At 43.5% G+C, this 27036-nt stretch overlaps 1 protein-coding gene and 1 long non-coding RNA gene across 4 annotated transcripts in view; one reads left to right on the forward strand and one right to left on the reverse strand.

Annotated features, from left to right (window-relative positions):
- The window catches only part of tmem37 (transmembrane protein 37), a 36077-nt gene extending 24533 nt beyond the window's left edge, over window positions 1-11544 (reverse strand). The window contains exon 1 of one of the 3 annotated variants that reach the window (XM_063052464.1): window positions 11229-11544. Coding sequence is in view for 2 of the 3 variants with exons in the window: in XM_063052465.1 (XP_062908535.1) it covers window positions 11229-11252 (24 nt within the window). In the remaining variant the exon portion in view is untranslated. Of the gene's footprint in view, window positions 1-10507; window positions 10828-11228 lie in introns of those variants that run through there. The other 2 variants (XM_063052466.1, XM_063052465.1) reach the window with 2 other exon arrangements.
- Window positions 11545-11658: 114 nt separating this feature from the next.
- On the forward strand, window positions 11659-26742 carry LOC134348685 (uncharacterized). Its single transcript, XR_010018475.1, has 3 exons — window positions 11659-11780; window positions 24964-25085; window positions 26576-26742. It is a non-coding gene; the product is annotated as an uncharacterized LOC134348685 (long non-coding RNA).
- The last annotated feature ends 294 nt before the right edge of the window (window positions 26743-27036 follow it).

Raw genomic sequence — 27036 nt, forward strand, 5'->3', positions numbered from 1 at the left:
AGCCTTTACTTTACCATAGGCTCTTTCAATATTCACTTTCTCCGAGTTGTAATCCCTTTTGTTCAATATCCAATCTCAGATGAGCAAGAAATTTATTTAAATAAAAGTTAACAATTTAGCACGATGGAAACGAGCACATAATTAACTCACCCAACATTAATGATTCATTATAAATTATTGAAGCAGCATATTTCTTGCACTCCTTGCAAATTAGTTTATAACATCATCTTGAATTTCTGACACACTGAAATCAGAAGCAAACGTGGCAGACATCCATCAACTTCATTCCATTCTTCAGCCATGTACCTTTTCACTGGAGAAGTCATGGAGTGCTTGGGCTTACATTGACGGACGATGAAGAGCATGACCCAGAGGCCACTGCCATTGGCCACTTGAGCCTATTGCTGAGGAAAAGTTGCTCCATGACAGTGCCAGAGGCTATCCACAGGAACTCAGGGCATGCAGATGGGTTGAGAGCAAGAGGCCAGAAGGAAGAGATACAGGAGGGTTGCCCAGTTCAGGGAATGATGATGGAATCAAGCACAAGATTGCCTGACAAATCTGTTGGACGTATTTGAAGAAACAACAAGCAGTATAGACGAAGGAGAATCAGTGGATGTTGTGTACTTGGATTTTCAAAAGGCCTTTGACAAGGTGCCACACATGAGGCTGCTTAAAAAGCTAAAAGATCTAGAATGGATAAGATGTGGCTGATTTGCAGGAGGCAAAGAGTAGGAATTAAGGTAGCCTTTTCTGGTTGGCTGCTGCTGATTAGTGGTGTTCCATGAGGGTCTGTGTTAGGACCAATTCTTTTTACATTATATGTCAATGATTTGGGTGATGGGATTCATGGCTTTGTTGCAAAGTTTGCGGACGATATTAAGATAGGTGAAGGGGCAGGTAGTTTTGAGGAAGTAGAGAAGCTAGACTTAAGATAGATTAGGAGAATAGGCAAAGAAATGGCAGAAGGAATAGAGCATCAGGAAGTGTATGGTCATGCACTTTGGTAGAAGAAATGAATGGGTTTACTATTTTCTAAATGGAGAGAAAATACAAAAAACTGAGGTGCTAAGGGACTTTGGAGTCCTTGTGCAGGATTCCCTAAAGGTTAATTTGCAGGTTGAGTCTGTGGTGAGGAAGGCAAATGCAATGTTAGCATTCATTTCAAGAAGACTAGAATATGAAAGCAAGGATGTAATGTTGAGGCTTTATAAAGCACTGGTGAGGCCTCACCTGGAGTATTGTGAGCAGTTCTGAGCCCCTTATCTTTGAAAGGATGTGCTGAAACTGCAGAGGGTTTTAAGAAGGTTCATGAAAATGATTCCAGGATTGAGTGGCTTGTCACATGAAAAGTGGTTAATGGCTCTGGGCCTGTACTGACTGGAATTCAGAAGAATGAGGGGTGACCTCATTGAAACCTATCAAATGCTGAAAGGCCTTGATAGAGTGGATATGGAGAAGATGTTTCCTATGGTGAGAGAGTCTAAGACCAGAGGACACAGCCTCAGAATAGAGGGGTGTCCTTTCAGAACAGAGATGAGGAGGAATATCTTTAGACAGCGTGGCAAATCTGTGGAATTCTTAGCCACAGTCTTTATGTACATTAAAGGCAGAGGTTGATAGATTTTTGATTGGTCAGGGCATGAAGGGATACAGGGAGAAGGCAGGAGATTGGGGCTGAGAAGAAAATTGGATCAACCATGATGAAATGGCAGAGCAGACTCAATGGCCCAAATGGCCTAATTCTGCTCCTATATCTTATATTCTTATGTAGAAGGAGGAGCTAGATCTGCAGAAAGGCCAAGACTAAAGAAGTGATTGAGGGACAGGAAGGATGGAGATTGAATCGGATCAAAAGAATGAATGGAGTCAGCACGTGCATGGCATACAGACCTGTGCAAAAGTCTTAGGCACATATACATTTCTAGGGTGCTTAAGACCTTTGTACAGTACTGTATTTGCCAACATGGAGTGGAGAGCGAATTTGTAAAACTGGTGGGAGCAACAATGTTGGGAATAGCAAGGGGAGAGCACCATTGGAGGAATGTGAGATAGGTGACAGAGAATGAGTGCCAGGGTGGGGGGGGTGGGTACAGACACACCCAGCCCTGCAACACCAGTCAAGGTAATTTGATTCCAAACAATTGGTTTATTAATCATTACAGAATGTCTCTCTGGTGCTTCCCGTTCCCTCCCCTCTTCCTTCCCTTTTCCCAACCATGATTTCCCTTCTCCCTGCCCCCTTCCCACTCCCCGTCCACAATAGAGACCCAAATCAGAATCAGGTTTATCATCATTCACATAAGTATTTGGGTAGACATGGACTCATTAAGGATAGGCAGCATGGCTTTGTGCCTGGTAGGTCATATCAAACCAGAGTTTTGAGGAAGTTACCAGGAAAGTTCATGAAGGTAAGGCAGTGGATGTTGTCTATGTGCACTTTAGTTAAGCATCTGACCAGATCCAACATGGGAGGTTAGTCAGTAAGTGGGTATGTCTCTACCCACTTATTGGTATTCGTGTTTGTGTACTACAGCCTGGTCACCAGCTTGCCACTGAATTAATTCCCCCCTCTGAAAATCCATGTGGTGACTGGTGTGCAGCTACTGTCCCATGATAAATAAAAGTTTCACAAAGACAATGTCCAGTCTTCAGTAAGAAGATCAGGGCCAAGAATGTCAAGACTCATATACAGTCAATGGAATCACTGCCCTGAGTAAGACATTATAGCCAGGAAACTGTCAACTCAAAAACTAGGCAGAGAGTGCACCTTCTTCTCGATGGGCAAACAGGACAAAAAGGACTATCTTCAGTGAGTGAACTTTGCCATGGGAAAGGGGTCAGGAGGAAACATGTCAAGAGTCTATTTCCCCAAGGAATTCAGAATTAGAGATCAAAGTCTCAAAATAAGGCTAGGTCATTTGGCCCAAGATGAGGAGGAATTTCTTTGCTCAATGGGTGGTGAATCTGTGAAGTTCTCTAGCTCAGGTTGCTGAAAGGCAGGAGGTCCCAACCTGGGGTACATGGACCCCTCGGTCCCTGGCATAAAAAAAGGTTGGGAGCCCCTGCTGTTGGGATCAGGCATTATCAATTACCGCTTTGATTGTAATTTTGATTTCAAGACATTGAATTTGAAATACATCTTGAACACCCAAGTTGGTTCAATCTTTCATTGATACTGGTATAGTTATTATTCTATAGATTGATTGAGTATGCCTGCAAGAAAATGTTTCTCCGGGTTGTATATGGTGACATCCATGTACTTTGATAATAAATTCACTTTCAACTTTGAAGGAATGAAGGAATGGTGATAAGGTGGGAACTTTCATTAAGATAGATTATCAGCCATAACTTATTGCTTGGCAGTGCAGGCTCAAGAGATAGATTAGTTTATTTATATTGCTGGCTCGCTTTTATTAGTATATCATCATCATGTTCTGTGTGGTACGACATGGGTGATCATGGTCTTCCTACAACCACGATTGCTCTGACAAATATTTCTACAGAAGTGGTTTGCTATTGCCGCCTTCTGGGCAGTGACTTTACAAGATGGGTGGGTGACCCCAGCTATTATCAATACTCTTCAGAGCCTGTCTGCCAGGCATCAGTAGTGGCATTACCAGGACTTAAGGTATGCACCAACTGTTTATACGACCATTTACCACCTGCTTACATGGCTTCATGTGACCCCGATCAGGGGCTAAGCAAGTGTTACACATTGCCCAAGAGTGATCTGCAGGCTAGCGGAGGGAAGGAGTGCCTTACACGTCCTTTGGTAGAGATACATCTCCACTTTAATGGCAATCCACATCTGTAGAACAATTTGCCAATAACAATCGTGATCATATGATCACCTAAGTCATATGACATGGCACATAACAAACCATGTTTAAGTAAGCAATATTTTGCTCTTGAGACAGTTCAGAAGAACCCACAACACACTAGTTTAGATTTTTGAATCCATCTTTCTCTACTGTTCTTCTCCCAGATCACATTACTAACTTTCTTTTACAACAGGAGGAAATTTTGTCTATTCTTTAATGAAGAGTGCTCCCAATGGTTCTCAAACCTAGTAAGTCAAACATTCACAAACAGAATTCACATCCTACAGAATCCATAATTCCTCTTCAACAAATTGAAAATACTTCAGTAGGAATATTTTAAACAGGCAACAAAAGGATGAACTGGACAATTAATTACTAAATCTGGTATAATTGTCTGGGTAGACTCCAGAGTCCCCCAGGAGGACCACAACCTTGTCTTGGGTTAGAAGCTTCCATGCCTCAATATTCTGGAGAGCTACGCTGGCTGGTGTTAGGGCTTTATGATTTGGCCTTTGGTAGGGTCACCCACACCAAAAAAGGTTAAAGGGTAGAGGCCAAACTAAGAGTGGTCCACTGGTTCTCCAGGTTTGGGGGTTCAGCTCATGGCTAACAACCCTGACTGGTAAAACAAAACTGTTATGGAAACAGCAATGAAGAATCCTTCTACATCGTGAGTGATGATATTCCCAAGTCGCCACCTGGGACATGCATGACTGACAGTAAACAGAAGGGAAGCTGGACACGATGAGGGAAGCTATGAACACCACCAGAGATGGAAGACCTTCACTGCTGCCCTAAGTCAGACATCCCACCCTGCAAAAACTCATTTCAGGGAGGTAGCACCATCAATTTGCGGGAGACTTCCGGGAGAGGTGGGATGTCTGCAATAGAGTAGCTCCTTAGCACTGGCCAGCTAGTTTAAATAACATTAGCTATGCTAATGAATGAATGACACCTGTTAAACTCACCTCAACACGTCTTTTACATTTTAACCCACCATGGGCAATAGGAAAGTCACTGTTGCAAACAGTGCAGCGAGCAACACTGTCATTATTTTGAACCCTATTAGGCAGGGGTACACTTTAGTGTAGTCTGGGGTGATGTACGTTTTATATTTTTTTTGGAACACTCTGCCATGGCGCGCTCTCTCTCTCTCTCGTGGTCGCTCGCGCGCTCTCAAGCGCTCTCGCTTGCTTTCTCTCTCGCGTGCTCTCTCTCACGCTCTCTCTTGCTTTTCTCTCACTCGCTCTCAAAAAAATTGATTTCCGTGATATTGTATATAACTTGTGGGCATCAGGGAGCCACTATTAATATGCGGGAGACTCCCGCAAGTTCCGGAAGAGGTGGGATGTCTGCTAAGTGCCAGTGGCGTAACAGGCAAAAGAAGAAAACTCCAATATAATTTTAGTCCACCTGAAAACACATTCCTAATTTGGATTACATCAGCTATACCAACATATGGGGCCCAGACTTTTCAACATTGCATCCAAAATGAAACAAGCTATCACCAATTTATTTTGCAAATTTAAAAACATGATATAATATGGCATTTGACTTTTGACACCTTTGAACCGCTTTGAAACTGGAACATACATGGCAAAGGATATTACTGGAAGTGTTTTGCTTGCAAAATAAGGTCAGCATTCAACTTTTTAAGAACAGGATTAGTGTGTTAAATGTGAGCGACAAAAGCAAACTTTGTCTTCTGTAATAGTTAATTAAAAATGTTTATCCAAATGTATGAGATCAAGCAGAAAAGTGAGAAGGGAAGCAGATGTGTAGTGTGTGGATAGTGATTAATTCCTGCAGCTTTCCCTCTGAGTCCAATGGAAAAGCAAACAGTTTCACATGAAGTCACACTTATGTCCATGAGCATAACAAAAGGGAAATTTTGAAGCATCAGCACAACATTAATTGCCCTTGGAAACAAGACTCCAACTTTTATTTAACTTTGTCATCAACAAGCCTCACGAGTTGCTAGGAGAAAGAGTAGCCTTCACTTTTCCAGATCAATAACATTTAATAACATCATGCCACGTATTTTAAATGTACCCAGAAATTAACTACAGTTTAGGAATAAATGCCTTTTAAAATAATAGAAAATATTTTTGTCGTTTTAATTTCAGTCATCATAATCACTATGTGCCGTTTCATAGGAAATAGCCGGTGATGGTCTTGACCACCACTGTTCTTTGCAAATTTTTCCACAGAAGTGGTTTGCCATTGCCTTATTCAGGGCAGGGTCTTTACAAGACAGGTGACCACAGCCATTCTCAATACTCTTCACAGATTGCCTGCCTGGTGTCAGTAGTCGCATAACCAGGACTTGTGATGTGCACCACCTGCTCCCATGGCTTGATGTGACCCTGATCGGGGTTGAGGTGTGGTGGGGGGGGGGGTGGTTTGAGCAGGTGCTGTACCCTGCCCAAGGGCGACCTGCAGGCCAGTGGCAGAAGGAGCACCTTACACCTCCTTTGGTAGACATTTCCACCCTGACACCCACCATACAGTAAACTTGTTTAAGTGGTTATAAGCATGGTTGCCTTCACTATATGATCTAGGAAAGTGGTTCTGAGCTTCCCTTGCCTTTACATAGCATTAGGCAAAGCCAAGTTCCCCATTCTAAAGTTTATCATTGATGTGAAGTCGCAGCTTAGCTCTGTGATACCCCAGGACCATTCCTTTCAAAAGTACCAACTCTCTTTCCTCTCACTGCTGCCCAAAGGGTCATCTACTTTAGATTTTACATTTATTTCATCAAACTTCTCTGACTCATAACGTCCTTCATACCAGTTTAAAAGTGGTAAATTACTCCCCCCTCCCCATCTACAAATAGCTTGTAACTTCCCTTTCGGAGGTGAGCTTTTGAACTGCCTGTACAACCTGGCATTTTTGTGGTATGAACCTGAAGCCTTGAAGGTGCAGGATGGTTGTAGCACAGCACCGAGTATGGGGCTGAATCGAGATGGTGGGATCTGGGCCTGAGAGCAGAGGATGAGTTAAAGTTTAGCCATTGCTGGAGCAGACTTGGAGTTGATTTGACACAGCAGAACCAAGGCAAGGGTTGAGGCGAGGAAAGACCCGTTTGAGCTATTTAAGCTCCAGGCCGAATCGAAAAGATCTGGCACGTGCTGAACCAAAGCAGTGAGCCCCGAGCCTGTGACTGTGACCTCGTCGGAGCGGTGGAGGCCAGTTCTGAATGCAAGGAACAACCAGAGGTTTGGGCGACTTCAGTGCCAGGCCAGATTGAAAAGTTTAGGGTGTCAGGGCCAGAGGTGAAGGATGGGCTGGCTCAGTGAGGTTTACATGTCTTTGTGCTGAACTGAGGCAGTGGCCTGCAGCTAATGGGCTCCTAAATTGGCTGCAACGACACCTGGCTTTGTGTCTGTGGACTTGCTGCCATGAACTTCAATTCCGAATGCTATTTGCTTACTTTTATTGTTTGCACAATGTTTTGTGGCTGCTGGTAGAGGACGAATCACAAGGCTGTATATGGTACACATACTTTAATACCAAAGGTACTTTGAACTTTGAATAACATAAATGGGAGCTTAATTCTAAAAATAGCTGTGGGTAAACTGTGGGCATAGCAGTAATCTAGGTGCCTGAAATAACAATAAAGATATCTATCACCTGCTAGCCCCTCCACCTACTCTTTTATTGTAGCTGCTGTCCTACCCCCAACTCCTCTCCAGTCCTGAAGAAAAGTCCCAGCCCAAAATGTCGACTATTTACTTTCCTCCATAAATGCAGCCTGACCTAATGACTTGCTCTCCAGCATTTTGTGTGTGTTTTTAAGCATGGCAGCTGTGGAATTTAAATTGTAATTAATTATTTGAGATTTACAAAAAAATACCAGTCCATGTTGAAACCACTTAAACAGCCTACTCCCATCGACCCGCACTAGGACCATAACCCCACTGCCGTGAGCCCTGTGGCATGGCCATTGAGTGTTGAGCTTCCAGGGTTCTTGAGCACCTATATTTACTAACCAATATTTTAACTAGAGTTGTTACGCCTTGTGTTTTTGGTTTAACCCTGTTAATTTGATTGTGGCTGGCACAGATTTCCCACATTCTATAGTTATTTAAAGAGGTCTCTCATTCAGTGCCTTTGTGGGGTCATTGTGTCAGAAAGGATGAATTGTCTTGTGCTGTTGCTCAGAGAGGCTCAGACTCTGATATTTAACCTTGTTTCTTTCTCTTCCTGGGGATTCCGCCGTGCCTCTGGACCTGGATCCAGTCTTTCATGACTGCACTGTGACACCTCCTATCCACGTACCTATCCAAATGTCTCTTAAACGTTGAAGGCAAACTCACATACACCATTCATGCTGTCAGCTCATTCCACACTCACATGGCCCTCTGAGTGAAAAAGTTCCCCCTTATGTTCCCCTAAACTTCTCAACCTTCACCCTTAAGCCATGACCTCTGGTTGTAGTTCCACCCAACCTCAGTGGAGTATGGTTGGTCCGACTGAAGTGCAAAACATTGCACTCGTCTGCATTAAATTTCATCTACCATTTGTCAGCCTATTTTTCCAGCTGATTCCTCTTCAAGCCATCATAGCCTTCCTCATTGTCCACTACACCCCCAATCTTGGTGTCATCTACAAATTTACTGATCCAGTTAACCATATTATAGTCCAGATCATTGATATAAATGACAAACAACAATGGACCCAGCACTGATTCCTGTGGCACTCTACTTGCCATAGCCCTCCAGTCAGAGAGGCAGCCATCTACAACTGCTCTCTGGCTTCTTCCACAAAGCCAATGTGCAATCCAATTGACTACCTCATCCTGAATGCCTAGTGACTGAACCTTCTTGACCAGCCTCCCATGCAGGACCTTGTCAAAGGCCTTGCTAGAGTCCATGTAGACAACATCCACTTCCTTGCCTTCATCCACTTTCCTGGTAACTTTCTCTAAACACTCAGTAAGATTGGTTAGACATGACCTACCATGTATGAGGCCATGCGGACTATCCTTAATCAGTGCATGTCTATGCAAATACTTATATATCCAGTTCCTTAGAATACCTTCCAATAACTTTCCCACATCCAATGTCAGATTCACTGGCCTATAATTTCCTGGCGTCTGTTTACGGCCTTTTTTAAACAGCGGAACAAAATTGGGTACCCTCCAATCATCTGGTACCTCTCCTGTCACTAAGGCCATTTAAAATATCTTTGCGAGGGTACAGGCAATTTTTGAACTTGCCTCCCACAGGATCCAAGGGAACACCTTGTCAGGCCCTGGGGATTTATCGCCCCTCTACTTCTATTCCCCATTTAGGCCTCATATCTCTTCTCACCTGCCTATCACCTCCACCAACCCACACCCCTGTGTTCCCTCTTCCTTCCTTTTCTCTTGTGGTCCACTCTCCTCTCCTCTCAGATTCCTTCTTCTCCAGTCCTTTATCATTCCTACCCACTTGGCTTCACCTATCACCTTCAAGTTAGCCTCCTTCCTCTCCAGCCACCTTTTTATTGTGTCCTCTTTCACCGCGCCCCCCCCCTTCCTTTCCAGTCCTGAAAGGTCTTGGCCCAAAACTTTGACTGTTTATTCATTTCCAGTGACGCTGCCTGACCTGCAGAATTCCTCAAGCATTTTGTGTGCGTTGCTCTGGATTTCCAGCGTCTGCAAAATTTATCATGTTAACTTTTTCCTTTTATTCACATGTGCAAGGTCAAAGAAAGTGTTACATTCTCTAATAGCTCATGGAAAAATGCAACTTGGTGTTCTTGAAGAAAACACAAAACATGCTATCAATAATTGAAAATAGTAAATTTATAAGATTATGGATTCTGCCTCTACTACATGTATTCTTTCAAAGTTTTAGTTGCAATTTGAAGCAACATCACACACACAGCAAACACAATCTTGCACTTGCAACTATGCAACAACTTTAATTTAGCAAAGTTTTAAAAAACAAGATGATTCATGAAGACATCTAACATCCACAGAAGCAGAATTGGAGCCAGCAGAGATTACCAAAAGTTGTATAATATATCATTTCATGAATTAAATCTGTAAAAATTGTATGATAATTTATCATTTGAAAGTAAGTTTCCCTTTAAACTTTATAGGGTGAACAACTCAAGCTGTAAACTTTAAATCATTAATAGGCATTTTAAAAGTAATTATACATTGCAACACTGGAAGGTTAATGATCCATCCTTGCTGTAAGCAGTCAATGGGACCAAGGTTTAAAAGCTAGATACAGAAGACAAAAGCTAACAGAGGACAATTTTCTCAGCCAGGGCATTAACCCTCTTTAAGATCAGACTGTTAGTTTCACAAATACTTTACTGATCAACCAGTAAAGAATTTAATAATATAATGGGCTTCAAACAAACATTGGTGATTACTGCGTAGAGTGTAAACTGAAACCAGTAACGGAGCACAAAGCAAAATCCACAAGTTGAAGTTTACTGTGACATTAGAGTGTTTCGCAAGGACACAGAGAAATAGTTGGTGATGTATCTTACAGAAGACAGTAGGAACACTTCTGGAGACATTTCTAATAAATTGAGGATTTCTAAAATAAGATTAACAGTGTCAAATCAATGGCCGCTGGTTCAGATTACCACTGACTACTGAGTCAGGGTTCTGATGAATCTGTTGGGGATCATTTGGCTGATATTACCAAATCCTTTTGAAAATAATATTCCCAACTCACCTTTATTATTGTCATTCAGTCGGCGATTTTACAATTCGGGCTGTTCTGGAGCTTGGAGTTCAATTATGGTGTCTCTGTACATCCTCCCCCCGGAATACATGGGTTTTCCCGGGTGCTCCGGTTTCCTCCCACAGTCCAAAGCCCCACCGGTTAACTGGTCACTGTAAGTTGTCCCGTGGTTAGGTTAGAGTTAATCGGGTTTGTCGGGGGTTGATGGGGCAAAGGCCCGACTTTGTGCTGTATCGCCAAATAAATCTCAGGGCCGTGCACTGCATCCACCCTTTAAATCTAATACACGGGAGACTAAACAAAACGAACAGTCTGCTGGAGGAAGATTCAATAGATCCAGCAAAGTCTGTGGTAGGAAGGGGGTTTAGGAAAGGGTCCAAACTCTGCATCAAATGTCCACCGTTCCTCTTTAACAGATATTGTTACCCTACCTCTGTTAAATTCCTCCAGCAGAGATAGGCTGTCGGAAAAGCAAACTGATTTTATTCTTGTTCGTAAAGACCAAACAACACTTCTAAACACGAAAAGCTATTATTTTGTGGTATGGTAGATACTGTAATAACGTACGGACTTTATTCACTCTCTACCTTTATCTCCTCTTCCACTGTTTGAACGCTCGAATACTACCCCCAAAATACAGTTAGAGTACTAGATTCCTACGTCAGCACGTATAGTACACTTTACTATTTTGTAAAAACAAGATTTAGTGTACCTGTACCGGGAAGCCAGTCCTCATAATCGGTGCGGAGAGACTACCGAGGGCAGCGGGGGCGTCTACCACACAATAGTCCGACAGTCATCGGGTCGAGTTTTATGATTAACGAGCTGTGGTCGGAGAGGAAGGAATGTTTTGTTTTGAAGGTTCCTTTTTGCTGACGACTGAAAAAAAAACCACAGGCGTTTCCTAGCCCTTCGCGAAGACTAGTAAGAATAATAGCTCCGGGCTGTCTGCTTCGACATGACATGGACGAACTGCAGACACGAAAACAAAAACTGGTGCAGGAACTCAGTGAACCAAGTAGCTGTGAAAAGTCTGTCAAAACATACGTGTTTTCTTGCGTGGTTTATATATCTTTATGTATGTATGAGTCACGCGCGATTAGCTTCCCGTCACAAGATGAAAAGTCCCGTGTGAAGTCTCCCCTCACCCCACTGGAAGAAATGCCCTGCGTAAACAAGGGTTGATAATGCACGGGAAGGGGCAGTTATGTCTGGGACGTTTAACATAGCTGTTGGACTGCCGAGTTAGACTTGCACAATGACAGTAAGTACAGTAGCTGCAACTAACTTCAGAATTACACCACCCTCTGACTATAAACTAATGTTTTTTTGGGCGGTGGCGGGATAGTCCTCGCCATAAAGATGTAGGAGACTCAGACCATGTCATGTCATATATCGGTTTGACACCTACCTGGTACAGTGATGATGTAAACAACACGTAAGGTGAAGGAGCATAAAGAATGATAAATTGATTTACTGTATATCAGTGAGACCCGAGTGGGAGATCAGTAGTAACACACATCAAAGTTGCTGGTGAACGCAGCAGGCCAGGCAGCATCTCTAGGAAGAGGTACAGTCGACATTTCAGGCCGAGACCCTTCATCAGGACTAACTGAAAGAAGGATCGGTAGATGAGGAGACTGCTTCGCCAAACACCTACACTCCGTCCGCCAGAAAAAGTGGGATCTAATCATTCCTCTCCATCTCCATTGTAAATTAAATGTTTGGATGTATACTGTTCAAATGGTCATGGAGATGTTGGAGTCCATAAGGCCACATTGCGAAGGTGTTGACATATCTAAAGAAGCATTTGGGGCGCAAGGGCGATGAGCTCAGAGTCCTCTCCTCAAATTCCTCCACGTAGAAGTTAGCAATAGGTGGCTACAAAGGCAATCCCATGGACACTCCATCTGTTTGTTCATAGTAGTTCCCTTACAGAGGAAGTACTTCGATGTAAGAGTGTATTCAAAAAGATCAATGGTACCCTTATCAAACTTTGACCGCAGGCTGAACAAGCTGTCCCTAATGGGAACTCTCCTGAGCAAGGACACCACTTTGAAACTAACCATTATGTCCTCTGGGGTCAGCTGGATGTTTGTTATCATTTTTACGAAGTCATTTGAATTTGGGATGTGATGCTCACAGCACCCAACAAAGGGAGACAGCATGGTTGTTAAATGCTTAGCGAGGTAGTAAGTCAAAATGGGCGTAGGATTGACTTAGATGATACAAAACTACCATGCTGCCCCAATGGATATTGGGACGGTCTGGTGAAGGAAGCCATTGTAATACAACTAGAGGAGAAGAATTTTAACTAAAGCAAAGGGCTTGCTGTAAGTAAGAACTGGAATTCGATGAAGATGGCAGAATTTGTCATCGAAACATCCATTAAAATCGATAACCAAATTATTATTTAAATGATGCAAGATTGCAGCATGCTGTTGTGCAGAGGGACTTGGGAGTGCTTGTTCTTGAATTGCAAAAAGTTGGCTTGCAGGTGCAACAGGTTATTAAGAAGGCAAACGGAATGTTGGCCTTCATTGGTAGAGGGATTGAATTCAAGAGCAGGGAGGTCATGCTGCAACTATACAGGCCGCACCTGGAGTGCTGCGTGCAGTTCTGGTCTCATTACTTGAGGAAGGATGTGCTGGCTTTGGAGGCAGTGCAGAGGATATTCAGCAGATTGATTCCAGAGATGAAGGGGTTAACCTATGAGGAAAGATCAAGTTGCCTGGGACTGTACTCTCTGGAATTCAGAAGAATGAGAGGGGATCTTATAGAAACATACAAAATTTTGAAAAGGATAGATAAGATAGAAGTAGGAAAGTTGATTCCATTGGTAGGTGAGACTAGAACTAGGGGACATTGCCTCAAAATTCAGGGGAGAGGATTCAGGACAGAGATGAGGAGAAACTATTTTTCCCAGAGAGTGGTAAATCTGTGGAATTCTCTGCCCAGGGAAGCAGTTGAGGCTTCTTCATTAAATATGTTTAAGAAACAGTTGGATAGATTTTTACATAGGGGAATTAAGGGTTATGGGGGAAAGGCAGGTAGATGGAGCTGAGTTTACAGACAGATCAGCTATGATCTTATTGAATGGCGGGGCAGGCTCGATGGGCTGGATGGCCGACTCCTGCTCCTATTTCTTATGTTCTCCCAGTGACCACCGATTTTAATTCCACTTCCCATTCCCATTCCACGTGTCAGTCCATTGCCTCCTCTACTGTCGCGATGAGGCCACACCCAACCAGAGGAACAACACCTTCTATTCCGTCCGGGTAGCCCCCAGCCTGATGGCATGAACATCGATTTCTCCAACTTCCAGTAATGTCCCCCCGCCTTCACCATTCAGTGCCTGCCCATCACCTCCCTCTGGTGCTCCTCTCCCTTTTCATCCTTCCATGGCCTTCTGTCCTCTCCTATCAGACTCACCCTTCTCTAGCCCTGTATCCCTTTCACCATTCAACTTCCCAGCTATTTACTTCACCAACCCCCCCCCCGCCCCTCCTGGTTTCACCTATCATCTTATGTTTCATCCTCCCCCCCCCCACCCCCCACACTTCTCACTCTGACTCCTCATCTATTTCCTCCAGTCCTGCTTCGGCCTTGTTGTAGCGTGGATGAAATTACCGGAGAGACAGAGTCACTGGTGGATACAAAGTAGCTTCTTTATTGGACAACATACAGCAACCATCTTACGGACGGAGACACTTTCCACAGAAAGGTCTGTTAGCTCAATGTGTGAAGATGTGTTCAGAAGCATCAATAGATGTATGTACACAGTGGGCTCGATATTTATATGCTAAACACAAAGGCAATCACTACTTAAAAGTTATAGACAATGCTTCCTTTTGAAGATACATTACAAAATATCACACCATCCTTTCCTCCTGACGCCAACATGTCTGGGTTGGTATCCACAGCCTTTAGGAATGTAAATTAAGTCTACGATACATTTATTTAGCATTTCCCGTGTTAACATAGAAGACAATTAATATTTATAATGTATAGGTGATACTGTCTTTGAAACTACAGCATCAGGCACCAGAAGCATCTGGTATTCACACCCTTTTAGGAAGCCCATTGTGGTGGACTCAATCCACAGTCCTTTATCAAACAGTTAAAATAGACGTCTGGTGGCCAAAGTCATTTAAGTGTAAACAAATCATCTACCCAAAACGAAATCCACTCTAACAGCCTGAAATGTTGACTGTACTCTTTTCCATAGATGCTGCCTGGCCTGCTGAGTTCTTCCAGCATTTTGTGTGAGTTGCTTGGATTTTCAGCATCTGCAGAGATTCTTTTGCATGAGAAATAAAAACACATTCAGAGCATAAGGCATCATAGAAACATAGAAAATAGGTGCAGGAGTAGGCCATTCGGCCCTTCGAGCCTGCACCGCCATTTATTATGATCATGGCTGATCATCCAACTCAGAACCCCGCCCCAGCCTTCCCTCCATACCCCCTGACCCCCGTAGCCACAAGGGCCATATCTAACTCCCTCTTAAATATAGCCAATGAACTGGCCTCAACAGTTTCCTGTGGCAGAGAATTCCACAGATTCACCACTCTCTGTGTGAAGAAGTTTTTCCTAATCTCGGTCCTAAAAGGCTTCCCCTCTATCCTCAAACGGTGGCCCCTCGTTCTGGACTTCCCCAACATCGGGAACAATCTTCCTGCATCTAGCCTGTCCAATCCCATTAGGATCATATACGTTTCAATCAGATCCCCCCTCAATCTTCTAAATTCCAACGAGTACAAGCCCAGTTCATCCAGTCTTTCTTCATATGAAAGTCCTGCCATCCCAGGAATCAATCTGGTGAACCTTCTTTGTACTCCCTCTATGGCAAAGATGTCTTTCCTCAGATTAGGGGACCAAAACTGCACACAATACTCCAGGTGTGGTCTCACCAAGGCCTTGTACAACTGCAGTAGTACCTCCCTGCTCCTGTACTCGAATCCTCTCACTATAAATGCCAGCATACCATTCGCCTTTTTCACCGCCTGCTGTACCTGCATGCCCACTTTCAATGACTGGTGTATAATGACACCCAGGTCTCGTTGCACCTCCCCTTTTCCTAATCGGCCACCATTCAGATAATAATCTGTTTTCCTATTTTTGCCACCAAAGTGGATAACTTCACATTTATCCACATTAAATTGCATCTGCCATGAATTTGCCCACTCACCCAACCTATCCAAGTCACCCTGCATCCTCTTAGCATCCTCCTCACTGCTAACACTGCCACCCAGCTTCGTGTCATCCGCAAACTTGGAGATGCTGCATTTAATTCCCTCGTCTAAGTCACTAATATACATTGTAAACAACATGTCACAATATATGCACTATCTATTCAAGTAGTAAGATTGGTTGCAAATACACAACAGTAGCATTGAGGGTACGGGTTTTGTTCCCTAGGTCGACACAACCTTTGCCCAGCAGCATTTTCATCAGCTTGTCCAAAAACAGGGTGAGACGGTTCAAGAGTTTTCTACTTACCTGTAACAGGGAGCAAAAGTCTTTAAATTTCCAACTGACACAGACAACTAAATCAGGGATGCCATAGCGGGGAAATATAACTTAGTCTATGTGTGGAGAAACTTACTGGAGAATATGCTGGGCTTAATGCTTGCCTGCACACTGGAAATAGCAGCACAATGTGAAAAAGAAAAGGAAAAATTGTTAGCCATGTCACTCCAAGGGGACCAGCCATAGACTGTGCGCCATATTTCACACCGTGAGGACACGACACATGGCAAAAAGACAGAGGGAAAAAGAAAGTCTACTTATCAAACTGGGAGGGGTCTATCCTCAAGATTTGGGGGAGTAGATTTAGGACAGAGATGAGGAAGAACTGCTTTTCCCAGAGAGTGGTGAATCTGTGGAATTCTCTGCCCAATGAAGCAGTGGAGGCTACCTCAGTAAATATATTTAAGACAAGATTGGATAGATTTTTGCATTGTAGGGGAATTAAGGGTTATGGGGCAAAGGCAGGTAGGTGGAGATGAGTCCATGGCCAGATCAGCCATGATCTTATTGAGTGGCAGAGCAGGCTCGATGGGCCAGATGGCTGACTTCTGTTCCTATTTCTTATGAAAGGAAATGCTACAGATGTGGAAACACAGATCGCCTAGGTAGAGACCCAAACTGGACAGACATGTAGAAAGTGCACTGGAAAGGACCACTTTGCAAAATGTGTTGGACAAAAGAATTAAAGACCCAAAAAGTGAACAATGTTGAGGATGAACAGAAAGAATTTGCACTTGGTGTTTATGAGACAGCCATCTGAAAAAATTTACTCTTTGTGTAGGAGGTGTAAATCTGTGCATGTTAGTAGATTCAGGAGCCAGAAGTAGTGTACTGGGTGAAAATGTGTGGGAAAATTAAGTCTGAGAAGATAAAGTGCCATTCATGTATTATTAAGCAGAAGAGAAAACTGAACCCATATTTATCTGGCATATCACTGGAGGTTCAGGGGATGTTTGAGTGTGAAATCAGTATTGGAAACAGAAGACGAGGAAGAGTTCATTGTGACAAAAGGCAAAGGTGAACCACTCCTAGGTGGAGAAACCATTACAAAATTGGGTGTGTAAAAGACTGGAGAAAGTGTGTCAGTAGTGACAGATGTCAAAGAGTCACTTCTCAAAAGTATTTGAAGGGGGAGGAAAGCTGAACACTCAGCAGATCAGTCTGTACATTGATCCAAAGGTAAAGCCTGTGGCTCATACACTCAGACACAGACCTTACAACTTAAGGGTGGCTGTTGAAAAAAAAATATTGAACAGCTAATGAACATGGACATTATTGAGAAAGTGGCAGGCCCCAACTCCTTGATTTACCCGATAGTAATTTTACCAAAACTGGACAAGGGCATCAGAAAGTGCCTTGACATGAGAAGGGCAAATGAAGCAATTGTGGGGGAGAGATGTCCTATTCCAACTGTAGATGAGATGCTACGGGGTATGAATGGGACTGCGGTGTTTAACAACTACGAGAAATGGGGCTATCACCAGCTAGAACTAACTCCAGAATCTAGAGGGAAAACCACATTTGCTGTGCATAATGGAGTGTATAGTTGCAAGAGACTTGTATTTGGTGTGTCATCAGCCAGTGAGCAGTACCAGCATGAGATAGCAAATGCTTTAGCTGGAATTAAAGGAGTTGAGATGATGTGATTGTACATGCGTCTAACCAAAAACTGCACGATGAGAGACTGCATGCTGTCTTAAAGAGACTCGCTGAGTGTGGACTGACATTAAACCCAGAGAAATGTCAGTTCAACATGGACAGACTAGTTTTGATGGGAATTCTCTTGTCACAGGAAGGCATCAGACCAACTGGGGAGAGAGTGCAAGAGGTAACGGAGGCTTGTGAACCAAAACGCCACAGAAGTGAGAAGTGTTGGTTATAGCGGCAGATTCATACCACAGTTTGCAACTGCGTCAGAACCACCAGGGCAATTGACCAGGAAGGATACCTAGTTCAAGTTCAGAGGAGAACAGAGACAGGTATTCAAAGCCCTAAGAGAGGAGCTAGTAAGAACTGGTAAACTGGCCTAGTTTAATAAAGATGGGCCAACTAAAGTAATAGCAACACACATAAAAGTTGCTGGTGAACGCAGCAGGCCAAGCAGCATCTATAGGAAGAGGCGCAGTCGACGTTTCAGGCCGAGACAGATGTCAGCCCAGTCAGACTGGGAGCAGTACTCATACAAAAACAAAGTGAAGAAATGGTACCTGTCTGCTGTGTGAGCCGCAGTCTCACAGACGGTGAACGAAAATACTCACCACAGTGAGAAGCATTAGCACTAGTATGGGCCTGTGAAAAACTTCATCCTTACTTATATGGGAGAAAATTTGACCTGATCACAGATCACAAACCTTTGACAACAGACAACAGACAATAGGTGCAGGAGTAGGCCATTCAGCCCTTTGAGCCAGCACCGCCATTCACTGTGATCATGGCTGATCATCCATAATCAGTATCCAGTTCCTGCCTTCTCCCCATAACCTTTGATTCCCCTATCCTTCAGACCTCTATCCATCTCTTTCTTGAAACTTGCAGAGACTTGGCCTCCACAGCCTTCTGGGGCAGAGCATTCCACAAATCCACCATTCTCTGGGTGAAAAAGTTTTTCCTCAACTCCGTTCTAAATGGCCTACCCCCTTATTCTTAAACTGTGGCCTCTGGTTCTGGACTCATCCATCAGTGGGAACATGCTTCCTGCCTGCAGCGTGTCCAATCCCTTAATAATCTTATATGTTTCAATAACATCCCCTCTCAGCCTTCTAAATTCCAGTGTAAACAACCCCAGTCGCTCCAATCTTTCAACAAATGACAGTCCCACCAGCCCGGGAATTAACCTTGTGAACCTACGCTGCACTCCCTCAATAGCATGAATGTCCTTCCTCAAATTTGGAAACCAAAACTGCACACAATACTCCAGGTGTGGTCTCACCAGGGCCCTGTACAGCTGCAGAAGGACCTCTTTGCCCCTATACTCAATTCCCCTTGTTATGAAGGCCAGCATGCCATTAGCTTTCTTCACTGCCTGCTGTACCTGCATGCTTGCTTTCAGTGACGGATATACAAGAACACCTAGATCTCGTTGTACTTCCTCTTTTCCTAACTTGACTCCATTTAGATAATAATCTGCCTTCCTGTTCTTACCACCAAAGTGGATAACCTCACATTTATCCACATTAAACTGCGTCTGCCATGCATCTGCCCACTCACCCAGCCTGTCCAAGTCACCCTGCATTCTCATAACATCCTCCTCACATTTCACACTGCCACCCAGCTTTGTGTCATCTGCAAATTAGCTAATGTTACTTTTAATCCCTTCATCTAAATCATTAATGTATATTGTAAATAGCTGCAGTCCCAGCACTGAACCCTGCGGTACCCCACTGGTCACCACCTGCCATTCCGAAAGGGACCCGTTAATCGCTACTCTTTGTTTCCTATCAGCCAGCCAATTTTCAATCCATGTCAGTACTCTGCCCCCAATACCATGTGCCCTAATTTTGCCCACTAATCTCCTATCAAAGGCTTTCTGAAAGTTTGCCCACTAATCTCCTATCAAAGGCTTTCTGAAAGTTCAGGTACACTATATCCACTGACTCTCCCTTGTCCATTTTCATAGTTACATCCTCAACAAATTCCAGAAGATTAGTCAAGCACGATTTCCCCTTCGTAAATCCATGCTGACTTGGACCTATCCTGTTACTGCCATCCAGATGTGTCGTAATTTTATCTTTTATAATTGACTCCAGCATCTTTCCCACCGCTGTCGTCAGGCTAACCGGTCTATAATTTGGTGATGATTTACAGCTCAAGATCTAAAACATACGCGCGTATAGAGTGGTGGATCTTGAGTTTGCAACCATATGACTACAGAGTCATACACATACCAGGAAAACAGAACATTGCAGATCTAATGCAGAGGCTACAGGGAGAGACTGCTCAAAAAGGGAGACACAAGCAAGATGCAGAGGAATATGTCAGGTTCATAGCTGTGCCCAAATCCCTGACAACACAAGAGGTAAAGAGAGCCTTAGTTCCAGAGCTGCAGGAGATAGAATAGAATATCTTTATTGTCATTGTTGTGGAGCAATGAAACACAGTTTAGCAGCTCAATGTTTTGCAGCATGACAAAGAATATATACATAAAATAAACTCTTAAAACCTCAGGAGTGCAGTCCAAAATTAATAATATATGGATGGGGCGGTAGGACTATTGCACATCTGCTATTCCTGGAAGTGTGATGCATTTAGCCGCTGCCGTCTTAGGAGGGAGTCAGGAGAAGGGAAGGGGGTGTTATACATTTCACTGCTTGTGGGTAGAAGCTGTTAAGGAGTCTCTTCGTTTTCATCCTTAATGCTCTGTATCTCTTCCCAGAAGGTAGAGGGGAAAACAGGTGATGTCCAGGATGAGTGGGATCCTTTGAAATACAAGTAGCCTTCTTTTGAAGTCTGCCAGTATAAATGTCTCTGAGGGAGGGTAATGTTGTGCCAGTAACCCGCTCTGCTACCCTCACCACCCGCTGCAAGTCTTTCCTGTTCTGTTCTGTGCAGCTGGCAAACCACACTGCACAGCAATACGTCAGGAGGCTCTCTATAGTTGTCCAATAGAAGTTGATCAGCAGGTGATGAGGGAGGAGAGCGTGCTTTAGCTTCCTTAGGAAGTAGAGCCTCTGTTGGGCCTTCCCCACCCGATAAGAGATATGGGCGGTCCAGGTGAGGTCAGCCGAGATGTGGACGCCAAGGAACTTGAAACTCTCTACTCTCTCCACCTCTTTCCCGTATATGTGCAGAGCAGAGTGCTCGGTGTGCTTTGATTTCCTGAAGTCTACTATCAGCTCCTTGGTTTTTGTGATGTTCAAGTCCAGGTTATTATGACAACACCATTCTGTCAAATGCTGTACCTCCTCCCTATAGGCTGTCTCATCACAGTCTGATATGATACCTATTAGGGTGATATTGTCAGCAAATTTGACAAAGCCATCATGAATAGACCCTTTGAGAACTGCACACATTGCAAATGAGCTGTGTGTAGTGGGTCATCTTATCCTTAAAGGAACATAGGTTGTGTTACCCAAAGCCTTGCACACACGGGCACTCACCCTAGCTCATGAAGGACATTTGGGAATAGTTGGTACAAAGTAGCATCTCACAACCAAGGTTTGGTAGCCAGAGAAAGACTGCAACACTTGTCACGGCTATGAAACTGTATCTAGACCCGTCCCTCCAGAACCACTAAAACTGACACCATTACCGGACGATCTTTGGCAGGAAGTAGTTGTTGATTTGCTCGGACCAGTACCAATAAACCATTCATTCATTCTAGTAGTAGTAGATTACCACAGCCAATTTTATGAATATTACATTTTGACCTCTACAATGGCAGAGAGAGATATTGACGGTCTGGAAACATTTTCAGTAGACATGGACTGCCGTATCTATCAAATCAGATCTGAATATTGTGAGAAAAATGGAATCAAACACCTGGAAACAATGCCAAAGTGGGCTTGGGCAAATGGTGAAGTGGATCGCCAAAATGCATCACTGATGAAAAGCATTAGGATTGCTCAAGCAGAAGGACTTGACTGGAAATGTGATCTGAGAAAGTATGTAACTGTGTACAGATGTGTGGAACATGCCACTACAGGGGAAATCCTGCCAAACTTCTCTACAACCACAGAATGAGGGGGAAGTTACCAGACATCAAGGAGATACACACAGCAGAACTGGGAGTATGAGATCGGGATGCAGAACATAAAGGAAACTACAAGCTGTATGCAGATGATCGCAGAGGAGCACACGAGTCTATTGTAAGTGTTGACAACAGTGTGTCTATCCAGCAAGAAAAAATGGACAAATTCAACACATGTTTCAACACAACACCACACAGGGTGGAGAGGAAAACAAGAAATCAAGTGGTAGTTGAATCTCCAACTGAAGTGCAGTATTCAATGAACAGCACACATGTAAAAAAGTTCAACACAAGAGAGACTTTGACAAACAGGAGGAAATTCAAGGATTTGACAATGAGGTACTGGACAGGAGGACAATATGATGGACAGTTATAGATAAGCTGAAGGTTCACAGTGAGCAAAAGCCATTGCCAGACATTGAAAGCAAAGAGAAACCAGTAGAAAGAACTCAAAGGGTTAGAAAACAATCACTGAAGTTTAACAATTTTGTATTGAAGTAGAGCTTTAAGTTCATTTCAAAACAATGAAAACTGTTGTAAGTTGAAAATGAAGTTTTCAGTTCCAGAGTTATCATTAAGTTGAAACAGAAAATGTGTTGGTTATAGCCATGCAAATCAGGGAGTATGTGTTGTGTTGAATTGAAATGGTTAAATCTGTGAGTCGAATGTCTGCTAAAACATTGAAGTTTATTTCTCAGGAAAGGAGCGATGTCGTGTATTGAAATGGTAAAGTCAGTTAATGTAGTTTGGCACTTGTCAGGTATGGTGATGATGTCAATCATGTGATGTGAGGGAGCATGGAAGCAAGAATGAGAAATAAGGGCACGTTCAGAGCATGAAGTGTTGAGTCATGGTATATGCACTATCTGATTAAATACTGAGATAGGCTGCAAATACACAACAGACTTTAACTCCCTTCCTTCCCAAGTGGCATTTCCTCGACAGTGGTATTATCAGACTTCAGTATTACCTAAAAAAAAGAGTAAATGAGGAAGCAAAAAAATAATCATTCTAAAGAAGTCAAAATAAAGATAGGGAAGTGTAGATGGATGACTTTATTCAGTTACCTGAAGTAGGTTTCACTGGCAAAGTCAGCTTTCATTTCCAAACAATTATTGCCCTTAAAGCGATTGTGGTGAAACCTCAGGGTGAGGTGTTCCTGTGTGTTGCCCTTCTCCCTTGGCCAGTACAGTATGGGGTTGTGATGGGTTAAGGGGTAGTAACTGTTCTTGAGGCAAGTCCTGAGCCAATAGACAATAGGTGCAGGAGTAGGCCACTCGGCCCTTGGAGCCAGCACCGCCATTCACTGTGATCATGGCTAGTCATCCACAATCAGTATCCAGTTCCTGCCTTATCCCCATAACCTTTGATTCTGCTATCTTTAAGAGCTCTATCCATCTCTTTCTTGAAAGCATCCAGAGACTTGGCCTCCACAGCCTTCTGGGGCAGAGCATTCCATACATCCACCACTCTCTGGGTGAAAAAGTTTTTCCTCAACTCGGTTCTAAATGGCCTACCCCTTATTCTTAAACTGTGGCCTCTGGTTCTGGACTCACCCATCAGTGGGAACATGCTTCCTGCCTCCAGCGTGTCCAATCCCTTAATAATCTTATATGTTTCAATAAGATCTCCTCTCAGCCTTCTAAATTCCAGAGTATACAAGCCCAGTTGCTCCAATCTTTCGACATATGACAGTCCCGCCATCCCGGGAATTAACCTTGTGAACCTACGCTGCACTCCCTCGATAGCAAGCATGTCCTTCCTCAAATTTGGAGACCAAAACTGCACACAGTACTCCAGGTGTGGTCTCACCAGGGCCCTGTACAGCTGCAGAAGGACCTCTTTGCTCTTATACTCAATTCCCCTTGTTATGAAGGCCAGCATGCCATTAGCTTTCTTCACTGCCTGCTGTATTGCATACTTGCTTTCAGTGACTGATGTACAAGAACACCTAGATCTCGTTATCTCGTTGTACTTCCCCTTTTTCCTAACTTGACTCCACTTAGATAATAATCTGCCTTCCTGTTCTTTCCTAACGACTCCATTTAGATAATAATATGCCACCTGTACCCTCAACCTAATGGCAGCAGTGTGGGTGGTGGTGTCATGATGGGCTGTCAAGAGGAACGGACGCTGATGCAGTGAAATGGCTGGATCCCCAGGAAGAGACGGAAGCCAGAAGTTAAAAGTTGGAATCAGAGTCTTAGCTGAGCGACACCACGAGACAATTCACCCCCTCAGCACAATGAAGCACCAAGGCAGTGAATGGGAGTCCTCTATAAATAATCATAGACTGCGGGAAACATGTGCCAGCCACAACGAACTTGACAAGATTAAACCTGAGAACACAAGGGCATAACAACTCTAGTTAAGATATTGATTAGAAAACACAGGTGCTCAAAAACCTTAGGAGTTTAATGCTCTATTGCAAGCCACAGGGCTCATGACAGGTGGGGATCTCTGATGATGGATGCTGCTTCCCTATGGCAGCATTTCATGTAGATGTGCTCAGTGGTTGGGAGGACTTTACCCATGATGTCCTGGGCCAAATCCACTACCTTTTGTAGGATTTTCCGTTCAATGGCATTGGTTCTTCCATACCAGGCCATGATGCAGCCACTCAATACACTCTGTACCACACATCTATAGAAGTTCATCAAATTTTTAGATATCATGCTGAATCTCCACAGACTCCGAAGAAAGTAGAGGCACTGCTGGGTTTCCTTCACAAGTGCACTTATGTACTGGGTCCAGGACAGATCTTCTGAAAGAGTAACCCACAGGAATTTAAAGATCCTGACCCTCACCACCCCTGATCCCCCGATGAGGACTGGCTCATGGTTTCCCTCTCCTGAAGTTTACAATCAGTTCGTTGGTCTTGCTGACATTGAGTGAGAGGTTGTTGTTATGACACTGCTCGGCCTAATTTTCACTCTCCCTCCTGTATGCTGATTCAGCATCATAATTGATTTGGCCCATAACAGTGGTGTCATTAGCAAACTTGAATATGGTATTGGAGCTGTGCTGATGGAGATCATGGAGGACATGCTGTCCTAATCCAAAGTAACTGGGTTCTACAAGTGAGGAAATCCAGGATCCAAATGCATAAGGAGGTATTGAGGCTAAGGTCTTGGAGCTCATTGATTAGTTTATAGGGGATGATGGTACTGAATGGTATTGAGCTTTAGCTGATAAAGAGTATCCTGGTGTTTGTACCTTTGCTGTCCAGATATTCCAGGGTTGAGTGAAGACCCAATGAGATGGCATCTGATGTGGACCTGTTGCTCTGCTAGGCAAATTGGAGTGGATCCAAATCAAACCAGCCTCTCAAAACACTTCATAGCTGTTGATGTAAGTACAACTGGGCAATTCCAATTCAGACTAAATATGACATACATTGTATTGAAGGTGGAGGGAGCAGATAGCAAGAATACGGCCAGTCAAGTGAGCTGCTTTGTCCTGGATGGAGATAGATGTGTTGAAGCTGTTGACTCAAGTATGTGGACAATATCCAGTGCCTTGCTTGATGGTGGAAAAACTTTGTGGTGTCAGGAAGCAAGTCACTTGGTTCAGGATGACCAGCTTCTGACCTGCTCTTGTACTTGCAACAAAAGTATTTATGTAAACAGGAGAAATTCCATAATGCTGGAAACCCAGAGCACTGTACACAAAGTGCTGGAGGAACTCAGCAGGTTAGGCAGCATCTATGGAAGTGTATAAACAGTCGACGTTTCAGGCTGAGACCCTTCATCAGGACTGGAAAGGAAGGGTGAAGATGCCAGAATAAAAAGGGAAGAGGAGAAGAAGGACAAGCTGGAAGGTGATAGGTGAAGCCAGGTGGGTAGAAAAGGTAAAGGACTGGAGAGGAAAGAATCTGATTGGAGAAGAGATTGGACTATAGGAGAAAGCGAAGGAGGAGAGAACCTGAGGGGGATGATAGGCAGGTAAGAAGAGGTAAGAGTCCACAGTAGGGAACAGAAGAAAGGGGTAAGGGCAGGGATACTTTTTACCAGAAGGAGAAATATTCATGCCATCGGGTTGGCGACTATCCAGACAGAATATAAGATGTTGCTTCTCCAGCCTGCGAGTGGCCTCCTCATAGCACAAGAGGAGGCCATGGACTGACATATTGGAATGAGAATGGGAATTGGAATTAAAATCTTTGCCCACCAGTAAGTTCTGCAGCCTCAGAATAGAGGGGCATCCCTTTAGAAAAGAGATAAGGAGGGATTTCTTTAGCCAAAGAATGGTGAATCTATACAATTGTTTGCCACTGGTGGCTATGGAGGACATCATTGGATACATTTAAGGCAGAGGTTGATAGATTCTTGATTAGCCAGGGCATGAAGGGATATGTGGAGGAGGCAGGAAATGGGGCTAAGTGGGAATATGGATCGGCCATGATGAAATGGCTGAGCAGGCTTGATGGGCCAGCTGGTCTATATTTTGCTATATTTTGTGGTCTTATGGTCTTAATATGAAATGCAAATTTTGTAAGATGATTTTTATTAAGTAGGTACACTAGCTCCACCTAGTGATTATTATAGTTATTTAATTAACTCATTTCTTCAGAATCAATAGGAAACAGAGGGAGGTGATGCGGTAATAGGATTATTTTAGGATTGCCCCAGCAAAAGGTTGCATAGGCAAAATGTTCAGATAGCCTCTTATGGTGCTGCAGATATTCACTGTCCTTGGTAGCATCTTGATATGAAGAATCACTCAGAAACACTGGCATAAGGATGCATAACAAAACATTCCTTAAATGCACAAAAACATAAGAATATTACCAACAGGTGAAAAGAATCTTGTTTTCCTTGTTGTCCACTTCTGTTCAACAGCTTTGTCATCACCGAGGACCCATTATCAATCAACATTACCGGGGGTCAAGAGAAGGAGAGAGAGTGAGAATGATGAGAAGCCAAAACATACCAACCCTCTAAATCCTGTGCAGATAAAAGTGGACTGTACTTGGATATTCAAAAATAAATTTCTCCTTTACTCAGAAATCCACTGTCTACTCTGCAAAAATCAGGAACATGATGGGCCATAGCTTCTCCTAATTCAGAATCAGACCCAGAATCAGGTTTAATATCACCAGCATATGCCATGAAATTTCTTTTTGTGGCAGCAGTACAATGCAATGCATAATAATAGAGAAAAAAATTACACTGTGAATTGCAGTAAGTATATCTATATTAAATAGTTAAATTAAACAAGTAGTGCGAACATGAACATAAAGTAGTGAGGTGGAGTTCATGGTTCAACATCCATTGTAAAATGAGGTGGCAGAGGGGAAGAA

The sequence above is a fragment of the Mobula hypostoma genome, chromosome 6, assembly GCF_963921235.1.
Source record: "Mobula hypostoma chromosome 6, sMobHyp1.1, whole genome shotgun sequence".
NCBI lineage: Eukaryota > Metazoa > Chordata > Chondrichthyes > Myliobatiformes > Myliobatidae > Mobula > Mobula hypostoma.